This window comes from Malurus melanocephalus, unplaced genomic scaffold (genome assembly GCF_030028575.1).
Source record: "Malurus melanocephalus ecotype Western Australia unplaced genomic scaffold, MMel_1.1 scaffold_49, whole genome shotgun sequence".
Classification (NCBI taxonomy): domain Eukaryota; kingdom Metazoa; phylum Chordata; class Aves; order Passeriformes; family Maluridae; genus Malurus; species Malurus melanocephalus.
This window is the reverse complement of record NW_026623281.1, coordinates 1,525,342-1,544,101: the sequence shown is the minus strand read 5'-3', so window position 1 is coordinate 1,544,101 and position 18,760 is coordinate 1,525,342. Positions and strand designations below refer to the sequence as shown.

Genomic DNA, 18,760 nt, shown 5'->3' with positions numbered 1-18,760 from the left:
ACATGACAATTTCTATAAYTGAAAAAATTTAGGAAATTTTCAGTCTAATGATTTATAACACTCCAAATCTAATATSCCCTCAGCCTGAATGGAACAGAAATCACAGAAATACTTGGTACATGGGAGCATATCATTATTGCAGGGATCACCAGGTGATGCTCTAAAGGGAGTCTGAGTCTCAGAGTCATTTATATTTGATCTTGGAAGGAATCTTTTGTTCTTTGTAGCTCTTTAGTTAACAGTCTGGTGTAGGGGAATAGAGAGAACAGCAAAAGACTTTGCTCTCCATTTTATTATGTCCAAGAAGAGTGAACTGTACCAGCAAAGCCCTTTTCTGAGAACTGCTGACATTTTGGCTGGATTCCAGGGAAGGTGGGAACATTTGCTGCTTGTGACCACCTCTGGCTTAAATGCTCTATTTACATAAAGAACAGACCATCTTTGTAAATTTGTGTGGACATACAGCYAAAGGATGCAGGTAGACTAGGACTCGAGTTCATCAGATTCCACAGCAAATGTCTGTGTGCCCATTCCATGGTCCACTGCTCTGTAGTTGCCTGGAGTGAGGGCAATGGTATTTACATTAAGAGCGACACACAACAGCTAATATGTGGCAAATTTTGACCCCAACATTTCAAAATACAGCCACAACATGACTGGAAATTGATACCCCCTTTCAATCAAACAGTGATCAAAAAGTCTTGATATACAAAAAGAACTCTGCAGTGGGCACAAAAATATAAGCTTCATTCCACATATTAATTCAGGCCCTTATCATAAAGATCTTATAATTTAGAAGGGTAGTAAAGCRTAATTGGGTACTTAGTCATATCACCAACACCAAAGTGGGTGAAAAACAACTTCCTGCAGCCCAAGATTCAATACGATTTTGGAGACTAAAACCAATGACCCACATTGAAACTTGGCAAGGACAAGTTAGAGTTTATCTCCTCTAAACATAGAAGTCTGCAACCCATTTGTACACTTGTGTACTTTAGACAGAACAGTCTAGTAAGCAATGCAAGAATATCATCAGTCAAAATTAAGAGCAATTACAGAGGCTTAACATTATCTCACACACATCAAGAAATGCTAACGCGACAGCAATGATATGGAAAGTGAATCATTTAAACATGAAATCCGTATGTTCCAGTTTGCTGGTATAGAAAACAAATGCTGAATTTCAATTTACAAATGACATTTCTGGTGGAGGGTTTTTTCTCTCATTTCTGTGGAATACATCAGACTGAAGGCAGAGACCTAATTTGCCACAACYTAACCTATTCAAAATGAGATGTCACGTAAATAAGTTTTTGAGCAGCAAACTGCTTAACTATGCTAAACAAGTTATTGCATTTATTTACGTGATGTCGCAGCAAATKATGAAGGCTGACTCAAGTTGTCTGTTTGTTTTGCCGAGTTACGTCTGCTCTGTGTCTCACTCCTTGATTTAATTGAACTGCTGAAGATAATATAACTTATCACACAGACATTATGCCATGTTGCTAGATTCTAGGTTAATTAACAGTAGCCTACAGTCACTGAATTTCTCACATGGTTAGCCACTTGGACCCTGTCTACTGTCTAGCTTCGCTAATCAACGAGTCTGGGAATTTTACATCAGCGACACAGAACACAGGCAACACAGGGAGCTTTTCAGTTCACAGAAAAAGAAAACAGAGAGAAGTAGGTAGCCTTTTCTTCGCTCTGAAATTAACCCCTTCCTAYACACCATGTGGCAAGGCTGCATGCTTGGCAAAGGTTCTGGTCTACCAGTTGGGGCAGGAATCCAGGAGGCAGCTGTTCTTCTGCAGGACAGAAAGCCTGGGCTGCTGTTCCACAACCACTGCCAGCAAATGCAAGCACTGGGGGCTGCCAGCCCTGGAAGGCTCCTGCCTCCCTCTGCTGTCTCCTGCCTAGCACAAGAAGACACGTCTGCATGGTGAATGTGCCCCATTCTACACCGACAATTTGAGGTGCACTGGCCCTCCAGCGTGGCAGGCAGGGCAGGTCCTTGAACCTCAGCACCAGCAGGGAGACAGCAGCAGTGTCAGCCCCTCCACAGCAGGACTGTCAGGAGCCCATGGGAATGGGCACATGYTACATAGCACACCATTTTTTCATATCAATACTAGATTGAAGCTAAAAACTAAAGATACATTTTGTTGGCAATACTTAGACCTAATGGCAGGTTGCTCTCTGCCAGCTTCTTTGCCCAARCATGTACTTCCAGCACTTCCAGGGCCTCAGACCACACTTACTGTTCTGACCATGGTTTAACCTCCCAAATGCTGACTTTCAGTCATTACTTACAGTRGGATCCGTTATGTGACCACACAATCATTAGACCTGATTCAAGGAAAGTAGCAAACAAAGGACAGGGCTGGGAAGGTACCAGGACTCTGCTCTCAGCAGCAGCTTTAGATTAAACGCATCGCAAAACTTCTCCCAAAGGTGGAGCTGTATCATCAATATAAAAGGATGACACAGTTAAGTTCAGAGCAGAAATACTCCTGCTGCCTCACAGCACCCTCCTTTTATAAAAAAAACCTGTACTTTCAATTATTTCAAGCCACAAAAAAAAATTATTAAAATTCTTCATTATTCTCCATAAAACACAGTGCATACAAAGAAAGGTGCCAATCAGAAATACAGATTTTTAGTGTTCTGATATTGTACATATTTACTCTTGGTATAATACTCAGACTTCRGCCAAGTTTAGACAACACGGTCACCTGTGTGCTCTCAAAACTTTCCAACAGGTCCAGAATTCAAGTGATACAAAACCCAGTATGAAGCCCAAATTTTCCAAATGATGGTCCAGACATAGCATGGCATAAATTTTGCACAGAGTTGGTGGCATTTGAATTGCTTGTGTACAGTTCTGAGGTTCACAGGTTTGTTACTCCAAACCTTGAGGAATCTCWGTGAGTGAGCCCAAGCATGAGCCTGTCTCCCTCTCCTATGCAGAAGTCTCTGCTTCACATTTCCAACCACCAAGAGCTCTCCCTCTCCCTGCATGCCTTCCACTGGCTGCCAGAGAGCTCATGTACAGAAATACAGGACACTTCCCAAGAACACGCTTTAAACATAGAAAATTATATAATCTGAAATAGGTGGTTTCTATCTCTTTATTTTTACAGTCAACTGTGATTATACACACCTTGCCCTATCTACAAGGAGCCATACTCAGTATATTAAAAACTCATCTGCAATCAATATTCAAAACAAATGGTCTATTTCATGAGGATAGAGGGGAGTATTGAGCTATTTTCTGCCTTTTCTGAGTGTGATTTTATTTATCTGGATATGGTTACAGATAGTTCAATTCTCTACAGTCCCTTTCTATATCAAAGATTGTTTTATTTATTAAAAAATTAAAAGGCTCAAGCTGTGCACTTTGTATTCAGATAATCCCCCCTCCCAATTTAGTGTTTGTGAGATTGAGAGATCCCTAATTAATAGAATTATCTCGCACTTACATGGCTCATTCCATTGGAGGCTTTATAAATATTTTATTAGGCTCACATTTTGAGAGGCACTAGATATACTGAGAGAGAGATTAAGACCATGTTAGCCCTGCCTACTTACAAAAAACAGAGCAGTCACCTTTGCTCCCTTTGTCCATTGCAGCTTCTTTTTCAAAAGAAAACAGTAAATACTGAGCAAAGACCAGCATCCCTTTATCTTTACCTCAAGTTCATTTTTTAACTCATTTGATTAATTTACTTAGTTATTGAGCTTTTTATAGCACTTTTAATCAACTGATTTAATCTTTATTATTTTACTCTCTTAATCTATGCAGGGATAAAATCTCAAGGTGACTATTTAAAATGACGACTACACAAACTGATACCACTGTGGAAGAAGTAAAATTCACATGACCTATTCTTACAGGTCATACCAGTYAGCTAGACATTACTGAGATATTTACAAATCAAAAGGAAAAATGTCTCCCCAGACATTTTTTCATTTACAGAACTGCCTAAAGCACCTGCTGTGTGACTTGCTCACATACAATGCGTTACTGCACAGAGACAATAAGGAATGAACACCATCAGCAAAGAGACTTTTCCTTCAGGAGATGATGCCAGAGGTCTGCACAGATGAAGGCTCTTGGAGTTGAAAACACTTTAGGCACTTYGAACAACTTTTTTGAAAACACTTGTTTCCACAAATGGTAAAAATGATGGATGGTCCTTATGTGCAAACGCTGTCTATCTACATCATACTTCTATGGATTTGCTGTTGCACACAACACAGGAATTCGAGTAGTAAGTGCACGGGTAAGAAGGATGATCCAGAAATAGCAGGACACAAGTCAGAGTCCTGTGTCACTTTTCAGAGTTTGACCCAGCTGYTGGCAAAAAGGACTTCCTTTGCTCATCTGACACAAAGCTGATATCATGGATTCAACTTACAGATTTATAGCATTTTCAATATTCATCCTTATTTACAAAAAAACCCAAACTATTTTAAATAAGAGGTGAGATTAATTTGTTGCACACAAAATAATAAAATTATATTAAATCTCATGGGTACTGCAGATTTTGTGTGAGTTTAAAATGTCCATTTTCTATTTTGAAATGGAAATGCTAAGAATACCAACACTACTAATATTAAGAGTACTAAYACCCCAGCCTTTGAGGACTGGTGCTACAGTAAAGCAGCAGAACTAAGAACGGGAAAAGTGAACCTGYCACAACTTTACCATTCTATCCCACAACATGATGGGCTGTATTCCACCCACTGGAATCTTTTCAGATAAACAAACCAACCTAATACTGCAAACAACAAGAAGGTGCTTTCTTCTCCCTTCCCACCAGAAGTGCTTCTAGCAAATTGCCTCTTTGCTCTTTCCCTTATGGCTTCCCTACCAGGACACAGGATCTAACAGAGCAGGAATGTTGACTGRCAAGTCTCTAAATGGACTAGAGGAGCCAGGAAAGCTGGTCTGCTGTCAGTTTTTCCTAAACACACTTAAGTCTAGCAGAGGAATATTCCAATAGACTGAGCATGAAAGCAGACAAGACTTGTGGCTATAGGTCTCAGAAAATAAAATATGAAAAAATCGTAGTACTAACACAGCACTGATGGACTATCCAACCAAAAAMCTGTAACACTTGAGGTCATCAAACTATTGAGGTCATCAAATGTTTTTTTAGGGAACAGGTTTTTTTTTCCCTTTAGCCTTCTTATTTCATATTTAGCTGCTAAAACTCCTGTAACACTTATTTAGAATACCAACAAAAGGGTATTCTAAATAAATGCACTCTTCGTAAGAATAGTTCTCATTTTCAAAGTCCTTCAAGAAGGAAATTTTCATGAAACTACTGTGGGCAGTTTTGTAAGCACATGCAAATGAAAAATGTACGGGAAGCATTTTTCCTTTTATTAAAATCTTTTCAGCTATAATTTCATACCAGTCCTTGGTAACCAGTCCAAAATACACTAAAAATGACATGTTTAGGACTGCTCACCACTTACATGAGTCTGCAACAATAACACTGAAGAGCAGAAGAATTAGTTCAAATACTTCAGCAGTTAAAAACAGTTATGTAAATATAAAAAGAATTCTATTTTCCYCTGAATTGCAAGCAGCCAAAAACCCAGTTGCTGAATGATGAAAGRAATGGGCTTGCTTGTTTCCAATTTCAGCAAGAAAATATCAACAAAAACACACAGCAATTACAACTTTTAGCATATCTCTYTGAATGGCTGGGTAGACACTAAAAAGCACTGAAAGGCAGCAATTCAGCAAGCCTTCTGCAAGGAAAGAGGGGAGAAATGCTAATTGCTTCTGGAAAACAGCTATGTGACGTGTGTCTCCAGTTAAGTGGTGATCCAGCCTCATCTGATGCTATTGCTCYGTGCCCTGATGTACCCTGACACAAGCAGTAGAAACACCCTTCTCTGTTTCCACCATGATCTAATACTTTTGACACCAGAAAGCTCTTCACACTTCCCCTTAACCTGTTACTAACATTTCAGCACAGCTTTAGTACAGAGCCTAACAACTGTGCTCAGCATGGCAGGAAGATAACACACATCCTTTCTGAAGGGGAGGGTTCCTTGTAATTTAAATATAGAAAGATTTTTTTTTCCATCTTCTTCTTTGCAAGAATTTCAGAAGAAACATGCAGAAACCTTACAAAACTGACTGACAGCAAACAGAGACACAAAGGTAGAAGTCTGTAGATTTATATCAGATCTAAGTTTTTCAAGCAGTTCTTGCTGCCCCACAGCTTCATGGTGGACATCAGAGCCACCTGAGCCATGAGCCCTCAGCACATCAACAGATTATTGCTGCAGCCTCAAATAGGGCAGGGGATTCTCAAGGGCTATCAGACGTTTGCTCTGCACGAAAGTAATGTTGTTGTTTTGCTTTTAAGGACAAAGAGTTAYAGAAAAAAGCTTATGCCCTGAAAAGCAGCTTCCTTCATTGTACCCTGAAGAGTCTCCTGTGTCATGACAAACTAATTGCATGTGTTAAGRAAAGCCTGTTACTTTGGCTTTTTCCACTGTACATCAAAAAAGCTATGTTTGATTTTAAAGCACACACACTTACAAATACTGAGGGAATCAGCTACAAAGAGACCACACAAGCTGTTCCAGCCTTCCACAGAAGTCTGGGKTTTTTTTAAGCATAAATACACAGCCACCTCTTCAGTTTGCCCTTTCATCTATTCTGAAACACTTCTTAACACACACTTCATTTCCTAACTAGCTGATCATATACAAGTTTTGAGTTTGTAGCTTTAAAGCACTAAAAAAGATGAAGGTAAAACACAACCTTGATCCTGGAACAGAAGTCAGCAAGGATATTGTGGGTGTCTCACAAGTCACAGAGCTGGGAAAAAAAAAAAAAAGCCTGTCCTGACCCTGTGCTGAAACCTGATCTAGTTAAAGAGGCACATGGATTACCATTTATAGCATTTCTCAGGGGCTGGAGTGAGGGGCAAGGAGGGCGGCAGACAGCTCTCAGTCTGGCTGCAGGAGCCACTGGCTGCCAGCACGGTTATTAAACTTGCAGATGCTGGGCGCCAAGGAAGGATGCCTTTCCTCCCCCTGTTGCAATGCACCTTCCACACCACTGCTGTGTTAACCACCCCAAAAGCACACGTGTGTTCAGGAGAACAGCAGTACTGCTTGTTCACTGTCTGAGAAAAGAGGATAACAGACGAGACCAGGAAGAAAAGGAAGACAGACACCTTTTCAYCTGACCCTGCAGTTAACCCCCAGATTAGGTGAAGATACATTTATATGGCCATGCAAGATACTGCTCTGCTCCCAAATCCAATATGCACAGAGCAGTGTGCAGTCCAGTTCTCAGTGGGTGAACTGGAAATYACTCCTTCTAGTATCAGTCAGCCACCTGTCTAACACAACAAGGYAAATGTTCTCATGCTGGAAATTTATGATCCTGTGACAGAGAGGTGAGTATCCTCCAAAAAGGTAGTCAAAATAAGTTTCTGTCTCTTTCTCCACTATGGCAAAGATAACAGCACAAGACTTTGGAACTATGAAAAAGCAAACAGCAGTTTTGATGATGYCTTCTTCAACATAATTTTTCAAAAATAAATTCAGTTATTACTCTCCAATAAAACTACAAGTATTGACGCTCTCACCAGAAAAAGCTTTCCGAGACATATTTTTGGTGTTCAGCCACTGTCTTGGTCAATAAAAGTTTGTCATGAGTTGAAAACAAGAGTTTTCCTGTTGTTCTCTTCTTTTATTTTGGGCCTAAACAGAATGGAGGAATGGTGAATTCACAAGCATTCCCAAGCAGGGGATCCTCCTCTGGCATCCTTTGAGCTCTGACACAAGCATGCYCCTGGGTCTACCAGAAAGCCACATGCTTTTTTCCAGGATCAAAGGAAACAGAGAGTGCTACACAAATGCTGGACAGTGTGAYCTTTCTCCCTTCCCCTTGGCCTTCATCACTGCAGAAATATCCTGTGTATGCAAAACAGCACTATGTATAAATGAACTTAGTGGTTTAACTGATGGAGTACCCATTACATAGGCAAAATTATCTCTTGAAAACTTTAAGAAGTGTAATTTGATATTCTCTTATCTAATTAAAATAATATAAATTATGTACAAAACCCGACAGCTCTAGAAAAAGGAGCTGAGCAGCATCCTCCATTTGTCTCCACTTGATGTAAAGGTCTGTTCTTATAGCTAGAAGGTTAAATTGTTCTGCAATTTAACCTTCATTCTTCATCCTATGGGCTACGATGGCCAAAAAGGACACCAATTTGTACCAGACAAGGGCATGTTTTTTCTGAACCAGACAGTTGTTCATAAGAAACTGGCATGAAATCCTCAAATTCTTAYTTTCCTCAGGCTTCTAAAGGGCCATTAGATGCATTAACTTTCACTGCAGAGTGATGAAAGAGAGAGACAGCACAGAGTGAGGCTGAATTATGACCAGCAATTCTGTGGGGAAAGATTCCTATTTCTGCTCCTTGACCTATGAACTAAGTTTGTTTGATTTATTCTGAAATCCTCTCTTATAAAGGAAAAACGGAGAGAGAAATCATCTGGTTTAGGTGTGAGCTGTATTCCTTTTTTATATAATCCAAAGAATCTGAATGGCCAGACTTGCAAAAACCTACATATTTCTGCAATACAACATGTACTAGAAAATATAAACTTCCACTAACACCTAAGTAAAAACAGAAAAACATAATTATGGAGATTGTTGAAACTAAGAGAAGAGAAACATACAAAATCAAAGAATATACCAGGTTGGAAGGAACCTCTAAGTATCAGTAAGTCCAGCTTCGGCTCCTCACACAACTATCTAAAATTAAATCATATGACTAAGAACGTCATCTCGATGTTCCTTGAACTCTGACAGGTTTGGTGTCRTGACCACTGGCACAGGCAGCCTGTTCCAGTGACTGACCATCTTTTCAGTGAAGAGCCTTTTCCTAATGCCCAGTGTGAGCCTTCCCTGATACAGCTTCACTGCATTTTCCTGTGTCCTACGGCTGCTCACCAGAGAGAGGAGATCAGCAYTTGCCCATGGCTGCTTCTCTCRAGGAAGTTGTAGATAAAAGAAATAAATTTGAAAATCCAGATCTACTGATCCAGTACCACCCYTATGCTTATCTTTTATCAGTTCCTTTGATTTAGGGCACTTGTGTCTACAGTACAAATCTATGAACAGAGAAATGTGGTGTTGCCTCAAGAAGGCATATGCACATGTCCTAAGGCACAAGTAGGCAGGCAGGTTTTTAACTTAGATATACAAATTAAAAACTTCAGCAGCAGAACTGTGCTGTGATTGATTTAACAAAGAAAACAGCCCAGACAACAGTGAAAACTGATTTGGGAACATTACTTCATGGAATAACAACTTTCTGTTTTTCCAATGTAATTCAGAAAATTTCAACCAGTCTGAAGAGATGAACTTTGGAGCTCATCTCCTGGATCCAGATGGSATCTTCAAAATATGTCTGTGCAATTTGCATTTATGCACCTGTTTGCTGCATGCATGCATTGATTTAAACACAGGAAACATTAACATGAAAAACTATTCTCTTGCTCACCTCCTCTAAAAGGACCATTGCTAAGGAAAGTCTATTAGGATTCTTGCATGTGCATGAGAAGATATGTGAAGGGAGAACACACACTGCCTGCAACCCTAGAGGGCAAGGTYCATTAAGAAAGGTAAAGCAGGGAAAGATTGTCTCTGCTCATCCTTGCCTTTGTAGTTTCACTTGGTTATAAAAGCATTTGCAAGCAGTTACAGTGGGGAAATCTGTAAATGAGACATAATTCACTGCAAGGCAGTGGCATGTGAAGAGCCCTTCATCTTCACAAACAGATGCTTCTGAAAATTTTAGCTCACCAACAGAAGTTTTTACAGTCTCCATGCWAACTGATTAAGCAGCACTCTGAGCACTTGGAGGCGTGCCAACCATCCAAGTTCTGAGTCTCCAGGCAGTGCAGGTCTCAGGTCAACTACTGGATTAAAATCAAAACCGGTCCATCGGAACTGTGGATTACTGTGCTCTGAGCACCAGAATGACGGCTGCCTGCTGTGACGCTCCAGAGCTGAGCTGGCAGGACGAGCATCACTCTGCTTCCAGCTGAGGCAGATTTGTTGAATCTCCAGGCTGAAGATTTCTTAGAAAGGTATAAGAGAGAGTTTGGCTTTTGAGGTCAATACACCACCTCTCACAGCAGATATTCTCTTCAATGAGATTACAATGTCTCATTCCTTCCCTCTGAAGGGCAAGGACTCTCATTAAGAAACAGGTAACTGCAATGCACAGCACCTACCTCACAACACCCAACCCTCAGTTAGCAGCAGCGACCTCCACCTTCAAGCTTACCTGTTTTATGCACTGCAGCCGGTCATTGGTCTGCTGTATGTGCCTGTCCATAGAATTCATTTTGATTGTCTCCACTTTCTTCTACCTGAAAGCCATTAAAATCCCTCGATCTGCAAGACAAAAAGGACAAGGAAGATCACTGAACACAGTCCATACACTTCCACCACTTGAACAATTGAACAGAGCTGCTTGCAAGAAACCCCCAAGCACACTGAGATAAAACAGTAATAATTCCAATAACAATGACAGCCTGGCTTTTGCAAGGACAAAGGCATGGGGATTCTTCCTAATCTTACTCTAAGAGAAAATACCTCCCATAAATATTAAATGAATCAGTATTACATGACCAAAAATAGCATACAATGTGTGTCCTGAAGAATTGGATTTCTGGATTGGAAATAAAGATAACAGGCACATTTTGGACTCTCCTCCAATGAGCCGACCTATTTCATAAGCCCTTGAAATGGCCAAGTTGACAGAGGAGGAAGAACTGGGATCCACAACTGAGCCCAGATTTTCAGAATGACAAATGTCCAGATGCCCAACTTAGCTCACGTGGAATAGACCTGATCTTAGAGCAAAGGGCTGAGCAGTTCCTGCCTTCTAGAAAAACTGTGTTTTTTCAGGTATCTATAGCTGTGCAAACTACTTATTACTTCTGTAAAAACACATCCTGCAGTCTTTAGGTCCCTCTCTTAACGAACAGTGCAACTTAAGGCAAATTAAACCTTCCTGTGACTTAAGAAAAAAAAAAAAAGTAGAAAAGAAAAATTAAGACATGGAGTAGTGTTTGGAATTTTAATTCCTGTTCCTACGGCGATATGAAATTATCAAATAAAAACTAGACACGAGTCAATAGAGACATAGAGAGCAAACTCACAGTCCTCTAGGCCCACCACTGATGCTTGCCATGCCAATTTATGTTTGCRGATACAGCTGGGATTCAGGGATGGCCAGAATGGCCCTCAAACTTGGACCAAGAGTAAAACACTAAAAGTSCAAGTAAGAGTAAGCAACACTCTTGGTGTGGGGATGGCTTGCATTTCACTGGGCCCCTTCCACCCAATCAGCCTCTCTGACATTACCCTTTGATTTTTCTGTAGTGGAAGAACAGCAGATAATGAAGACATCMTAAACCAACAGCTAATCATCCATTTCTGTCCATAATTCATATTACTGAATGGTTTGCACCGCGACTTCTACTTATTTATGTTTTGAGTATGACTGCACGGGACTCCACCCTGTGCTTAATAAGCTAATGAGATTTAAGTGCTTTTTTCTAGAATTCACTCCTCTGGGACACAGAGGTGTTTCACACGTGTATACTCTGCTGTGTCATGGCATCTATAATGGAAATGAAATCCTGCTGTTTCATGGCATCTAAAATGGAAATCAAAGCATAGATACTGCACATTTGGAATACGAAAAATAATCTTTGCCTACAAATTCTTTCACTGGAGAAATTGGTACAGACTAAGTTGTATCCTTACATTCATGAACAATGTGTGGGCACAGAAATATACACCCAAATGCCCTATTTATACCAAACTTTATAGTAGCACAAGCAAGCTCCCAGTCTTGCACGGAAACCTCTCCTCATGAAGCTCTTCAGTGGCACTGAGTGGTTTGTTATTTGGAGCACTGTTCATGACAAAACTATTTTCCACTCCCTCCATACACATAAGAGACAGCAAATTTTTCAGATACTTGTCTGGTTAGAGAAGCTGGCTGTTCATCACTTCTGGTCCACGACTGAACATCTCTTCAGCAATTCCAGCACTGTCTATACTCAACCCCCTTGAGGGGAAGAGTGTTCCCCTTGTGGGAACCTTGACTACACAGCTCTCACAACGAGACAGACTCCAGACCACAGATCCAGGCGCATCCCACACACCCAAACCGCTGGAGATTTCTGTACCTAGCTGATAAAGTTCTTTCATGGCTCCTGCAAGATTAGACTCAGGGGAAGAAATCTTCTCTGCTAGACWACTAAATAAGGTCTTTTAACAGCAGCTCAAGCTCCTCACCTCCGCACTCCAGACACAAGAGGGTTCAATGAAGCATTCCTGTCAATAAATTACAATAATTGTTAAAGAGAAGAGGCAGTTTCACATGCAAGTATTATCTTTTGATTATGCCRCTGCCACCTTCTCAATAGCAAATGCCATCCAAAGATCCTCTAGCAAATGTAAGTTGATATATTCTATAAAAAGCCAGTTACACARACTTATCTGCCTGTAAGACCCCCAAACAGACCTCAGGAGTCATGAAGTTTAATCTCTCAGTGGACAGCAGAGGTATTTATCAAGAGATAAGCTAGCCRAGACATGACACCACTCCAGCAGTGATCCATCTTACAAGCTAGGACACATTATCTGCATTTTAATTGAACATCAGGACAGATGGAGAAGGGCATACTGACAAATAAATATACATGCACGTAGATGTCTGTTGGAAAGTTTGAAGATATGCAAACTGAGGCACTTYTTTTAAAGAAAGTCATGACATTTTTGAAATGTACTCGCAATACCAACCCAACTTTCTGCCCTACAGTTAACCATAAACAAAATCAAAGGTTGTTATCAGCTACCTGAACCACAGCTTGCCATTTTACTTGCCCAAATTGCCATTTCTCTCACATGGCACAGCTTATCAAAGTCTGTCTGGAAAAGCAGAGGGGCAGGACATACAAAAGCAACTCACCTAAGGAGCAAGAGCCAATAAGGCTCTTRGAGCCAGGACTGGGAGTGCAATCCCCTACTCTCCTACACTGACAGGGGAGACAAATTCTGTAATACACTAATCAAATTCAGTCTCCAAAACAGTTCTGGTTTTAAAACCCAATGGCTCTCATTGAAAAGCACTCTCCGACTCTCACCCTTCCCCTAGCAGCTAGAAGAATTTTCACTTCCAYGCTCAACTCCACTTGCTCTCACATCATTAGCTCTATGGTTCAGTCTTTGCTCTGCTTTCAGGCTCCATCTGCCTCTTCCCCCTCATGGCATGGATGGACGATCACCCACCAGCCTTTACTGCTGACTGTTTGACAGCCCAATCTCATTTTTTCTCTTGTGGTCAAGTGAAGCCCCTCAGCCCACAAACTCCCCTGGACAGTAAACATTTGTTGCATGAACCAAACAGCCAAAATTGTACACATRAAGCCTCATCACATACAATGACATAACGCTTTGTATTTGAAATGCCCTGCCCCACTGCCGCAAGACTCATCTTTATCTTTCTCTCAGACACATCATAAGAGCATCAAATAAAGTAATTTTTTTTTCAGTAAGCATATTGGCTCTAAGTAATTTCTGCTATAAAAAAAGGCAGAGCTTATTAGTAGGAAACCATTATTATCTGGAAATTACTCTTTCATGGGCCTCAGCAAGAATTAAAAGATTAAATGTAGAAAGTGGAAATTATCATACAGATCTGAAATTTCACCGTGGCAGAATAAGCATTTTGACACCAGACCATTTTGGCTGGAAGAAAAATAACAGCAGAATTAAATTTCCAGTAACTATGCCTACTACATGGATATTGCTGTATTCTGGCCTGGTTCCCCACATGCACATCCACCTCCTGAAATTTACAAAAATGCCCTTTCAGTCGATCTCACGCTATTTCAAAAGTAGCAGCTAGATCACCCTAGYTGAAAATAATGGTACTTAAGATACAGAAAGGCCATCAGGGCTGAATAAGAACAGACTTCCATTCGGTTAAGTGCTGTGCACTTACCAGGTCACAAGTGAAAACGACTTTGCAGGGTCCCTGTGTGGCCTGCGGTGTCCCTGCATTAGACAGCACGCTAAGATTCAGCCTGCGAGCAGCTCAAGAGACAGCAGGGGATGTTGCTGATCAGGATTAAGAGGACTGGCAGTGGAGGATAGAGAAGGGAATTCTTCCCRGTGCTTTGTAACAAATCCCCTCTGTTTGGTGCACACATTACCCAGAAAGGTTGTACATTACTGCTTTATATGCTGACTCCATCCAAAAGGATAAACAAAAAAAGAAGTGTTCTCAGCACCTTCTGGTAATTCAACAATAAAAATCCCCGTTCTTCTCCTTTCTTTTCTGAGGCAAAGACCCAACCTCCCTCTCTAAAAAATTGTTTTAAAAAAATTACGTGAATTATTCTTCCTTCTTCCCCCCCTTCCAGCACTGAGAGCTCATAGCCCTAGGCAGTAATTAAAGAGGCCTAATTTACATATTTATGATGTCTCAAAAATGGAGAACGCTTTTTTTTTTAAAGGAACAGATGTATCGACCTGTTAGCCTTTTTTTTTTTTTCTTTAACCCTAAACATACTGAATTTTTAAAATCATTACTACAAACCCCTCTTCCATATTGAAAAAAGAATGRAATTTTGCAGTGGCTCCATGAAAAAGAATTTCACAAGCTTCTGCTATGCTCTGTATCGGTTGACAGTTTAGGTTAGGAGACTGCAATTACTATATCAGAAACGGAACTTTCAAGTAACACAATTAAGAAAACAATTTAGTGAAACATGTTCCCCACCAGTTCCTAAGGCAGCCTGAACAGCCTCCTAGAGAGAAAAAAAAAGAAAATTAGGCCAAACATTTTCCCCCTGCCTCAAACATATCTAAAACCACATAACCGTTTTGAAAGTTAGCGTGGATTCAGTTCTGCTGTGGGATGAGGTCTCCCCATGGTCAAAACTGCCAACCACAGTGAGAGCTCTGTCCCCACGGGACCAATGGACCACGGATATCTGCTCCCCTACAGCCAAGGGAGACCTGAATCATCACTGAAACAGGCCCAGCCTGCTCCCTGAGTTCAGAGATTTCACACGCTGCCTACTCTTGTTCCCACACCCTTCCTTCCCTCGCTGCTGGGCAGAGATGGAGCTGGAGCTGAGCTCACTGGAAACATCAGCTGCTGCCAGCCCCACCAGCCCCAAGCACCGGCACCCAYCCCCCTGCCTCAGCAACGGGGGGCCATTCCTCCAGGAAACAAGTTTTTAGCAAATAATCTTTCCACCAGAAATCCATTCCGAGGGCAGAAGAGGAAAGCCAGCCCTTTGCAGGAGGCAGGGGAGGCTGCTGTGAGCGGTGCTGGAGGCCAGCAGCGCAGCGTTCCGCCAGGTCTCCGTTGCCACAGGGGACCAGCAGTGCTGCCAGCCACCCTGAGGCGGCGGGACCAGACAAGATCTAATTTGGAGGCACTTCGGACCACTCCGGGAGAGAAGGGCATAAATAAAAAGACACAGGAAACACCTTTATCAGTTAAGAAATTGTAACAGTAGGTGAGAAGGGGAAATGAAAAACAGTTCCTTAAGCAGRGATTCAGCACAGCAGCTCTGAACATCCCTGCCCCCTGCCGCCACAGCACACAAGTTGGTTAATGCTGTTTATTCAATCAGCTAAAAACCAATAATTTCCTGCAAGCCTCCAGCATGCTGAGGGTCCTACGAGAGGGCAGACAATCTGTGTCTGCGACTTTGATGAAGCAAGGAGCCAAGCGGGAGCGAGGGCGGGCGGAGCGGGGCCGGGGCCGTGTGAGGGCAGGCGCCGCCGCTGGCCGCCAGGGGGCGCCGCCGCGCCGCGCCACCGCGGGCCCGGGGCCTCAGCGGSRCMSGGGACAGCCCGGAGGGGACAGCCCGGAGGGGACAGCCCGGAGGGGACAGCCCGGAGGGGACAGCCCGGAGGGGACAGCCCGGAGGGGACAGCCCGGAGGGGACAGCCCGGAGGGGACAGCCCGGAGGGGACAGCAGCCGCGTTCCGTCGCTTGAGGCACGGACACCCGAGGAGCCGGGTCCGAACCAGCCCAGCAGCTCCCGGGAGCCTGTCACCTCCAATGATGGATTTAAGAAACATATTTCCCTCAGCGCCCTGTTCTGCTGGTAAAATGCGGCGGTCCAGAGACGCAACCTGTCTAATTCCACTTGACATTYTCCTTACCATTAAACATATTCTAAGAAGTTGTTTTTTGAACTATCAGAATCTAGCCCCGTGTGTACACACAGGTTAGCGCTACTAATTGGGTCTAATTGCATGGATTCTCCGCCCCAGCCCCAGCCGGCGCCCTCCCTCCGCACAGCCCAGCCCCGAGGCGCAGCCCCGCAGCCCGCACAATGCAGCTCGGCACGTCTGCACTCTGCCACACACGGCATTCTAAGGGCTCTAAGCCCCCTTTTCGCTGCGAGAATTTTCAAAGATCCTTTCAAAGATCATCTGCTGAAAAAAAGTTTAATATCTATCCGTGACAACTAATTTATTTATTCTACTAGCCATGGCACAAAAAGTATAAAATGTCGGGTGAAAGGCTGTTTTCATCATCAAACACTTGAAATAGGAAGTTGTTTTAATAAAGCTTTATTTACCATAAGCTGTTAAATAGCTACTGCTGTTGGCTTTGAGCTATTAAAAAGGGCCAGATGTGAGACAAAGCAGCGTTTGTTATGCTGGGTGAGGAAGAATAGATATTTGTGCTGTGCTGCTTTCCATTGTTGCTCTACAAATGTGCAGTAATCCCCAGAAGACTTTCTATCATCTTTGACTGCGAAAGAGGGAAAGCGAGCGAGTGTGTGTGCGCACACAGCGCCCGGCAGGCACAGCTTCAGCGAGGTGGGAGCAGGTTTTTGTAATTTATGGTTGCTTGAGCTGCAAGGGCTGGCAATTTTGTCGGGTTTAAGGAAGCTATTTCCGCAGCCGTGTGCTTGGGAACGATTTTATATACAGAGCCTATTATATGCGGGCACCAACAGCCAGCCGGATACACACAAAAGCAAACCCACACATGCTTTTGAAAAAAAAAGACAGCATGACAGCTTGCATAAGCAAGCCTGCTGGACTCCTCTGGGAGGAGGAGCGGCGGTGCGCAGAAGTTGTTCAATCATGAAGCACATCTGCACCCTGATTACAAAAGCAAAGGTGGTCGGGGCTTGCTGGAAGCACACGCACAGCACTCGGGTATGACCTATACTTAAAAGTATATACACAGAAATACAAAAATACTCCCACACTGTATAAGAGTGGTGTTGCAGAAACATAAAAATATCACGCCTCTGGCTAAGGAGAGAGCCTCCTTTGAGCCTGGACAAGTTGGTCACCAGCCAGCACTCACCATGAAGCACATGACTGCCTCCTGCACCGGCAGCCCTCACCTCCAGCCCACCGGCTAAAATGAGTGGTTTCCTCAGACAGAGCAGCATCTGCAGATCACAGGTAATTGCCCTGCTGCATGCTTGTATTATATGGTGGGTATTCCACCCAGCTCCTAGTGTCATCAGCTCTGTCAGCTTGTTATCTTYAGGGAGAGCAAAGAAGTAAAAGGACACTGCAGTTTAAAACAGCAAGAGATAATGACACAAAATTAAAGGCAAAAATGTGCAGAAGTGTGCTACTGGGGAGCCAGGGCTGACAGCCCTGCTATAGTGCTCTCAGAGGCTTTGCACACTCCAGTATAGACAGATCTGCAAGAACAAACACTGGCAGTTCCACAGCAGAACCCACTGATCCAGTGGTTTACTATATGTACTGTAGCTTGCAGGTAAGAAATACTAATCCTCATCGGGACAGCTACAAGCAAATGAGCCATCCCTAAAAGCTCGCCGGGTTGCACTCAATTTCATAACCAGTGTCCCTGATCACTCACACAACAATGCTGTAAAAAATCCCTCCCTGATAAATTGCCAGTCTTTAAACTGAAGCAGAATCAAGTAGCTCTTCCCACCTTCTGGGCACAGTGGGAGGATTGCAGAAGTCAGGTAAGCRTAAGAACAGAAAAATGCAATGCTTGCTTGTTTACCTAAAGCTAGGTTCTTTCAGAGRTTCTGTGGTAAGATGCAAAATATTTGCTGACAATTCATTTGTGTTTGCCTACCAAATGCTGCAAACAGGCATTTAGTGTTGCTAGCATCACCTGGCTTACACACCTTCTGGGGGCCGAGTCTATAGAACTGCAACAAAGAATGTCTATGAACTGTCAGCTGTGTCCTGCTCTTGCTAGACATTTATCAGCTACTGAAGAAAACCAGCTGGTTTGGACATGTGCCCAAGTTACTTGCTTAAAACCTGAAGGATGACATAAAGAAGACAATTTAAGCATTTTCTAAAGGTCTACGGGAAAGAGTAATGACCTAACCAAACTGTCAAAGATGGTCTCAGAAGMGAAAAGAAGGACAGAGGAGATGGCACTAACAGCAAATATTTTTGACAATTACCTATCAAAAATGGAAGATGCTCCCCTGTATTTGCCATGCTCTGATAACATCTCTCTTGCAGCAGATAGCGTGCTATACAACAAAGAGAGGTCAAAACCTCTTGGGCCAGCCCAAAGAAATGCTCCCAGTGAGAACCATCTCAAGACCAGTGTGAATTAGAGATGAGAGGATTTTCATTCTGACACTGAAGGCCCTCTTACTTATCTGATGAAACCAGGCATGTTTT

At 42.6% G+C, this 18,760-nt stretch overlaps 1 protein-coding gene across 6 annotated transcripts in view; it reads right to left on the bottom strand.

The window, feature by feature from the left end:
- Positions 1–18,760, bottom strand: part of ZMIZ1 (zinc finger MIZ-type containing 1) — a 315,504-nt gene that overhangs the window by 130,131 nt on the left and 166,613 nt on the right. For all 6 annotated transcript variants that reach the window (XM_057365193.1, XM_057365192.1, XM_057365197.1 and 3 more), the window contains one exon: positions 10,350–10,459. In XM_057365193.1, the coding sequence (XP_057221176.1) occupies positions 10,350–10,409 (60 nt within the window). In that variant the 5' untranslated portion in view covers positions 10,410–10,459. The remainder of the gene's footprint in view (positions 1–10,349; positions 10,460–18,760) is intronic.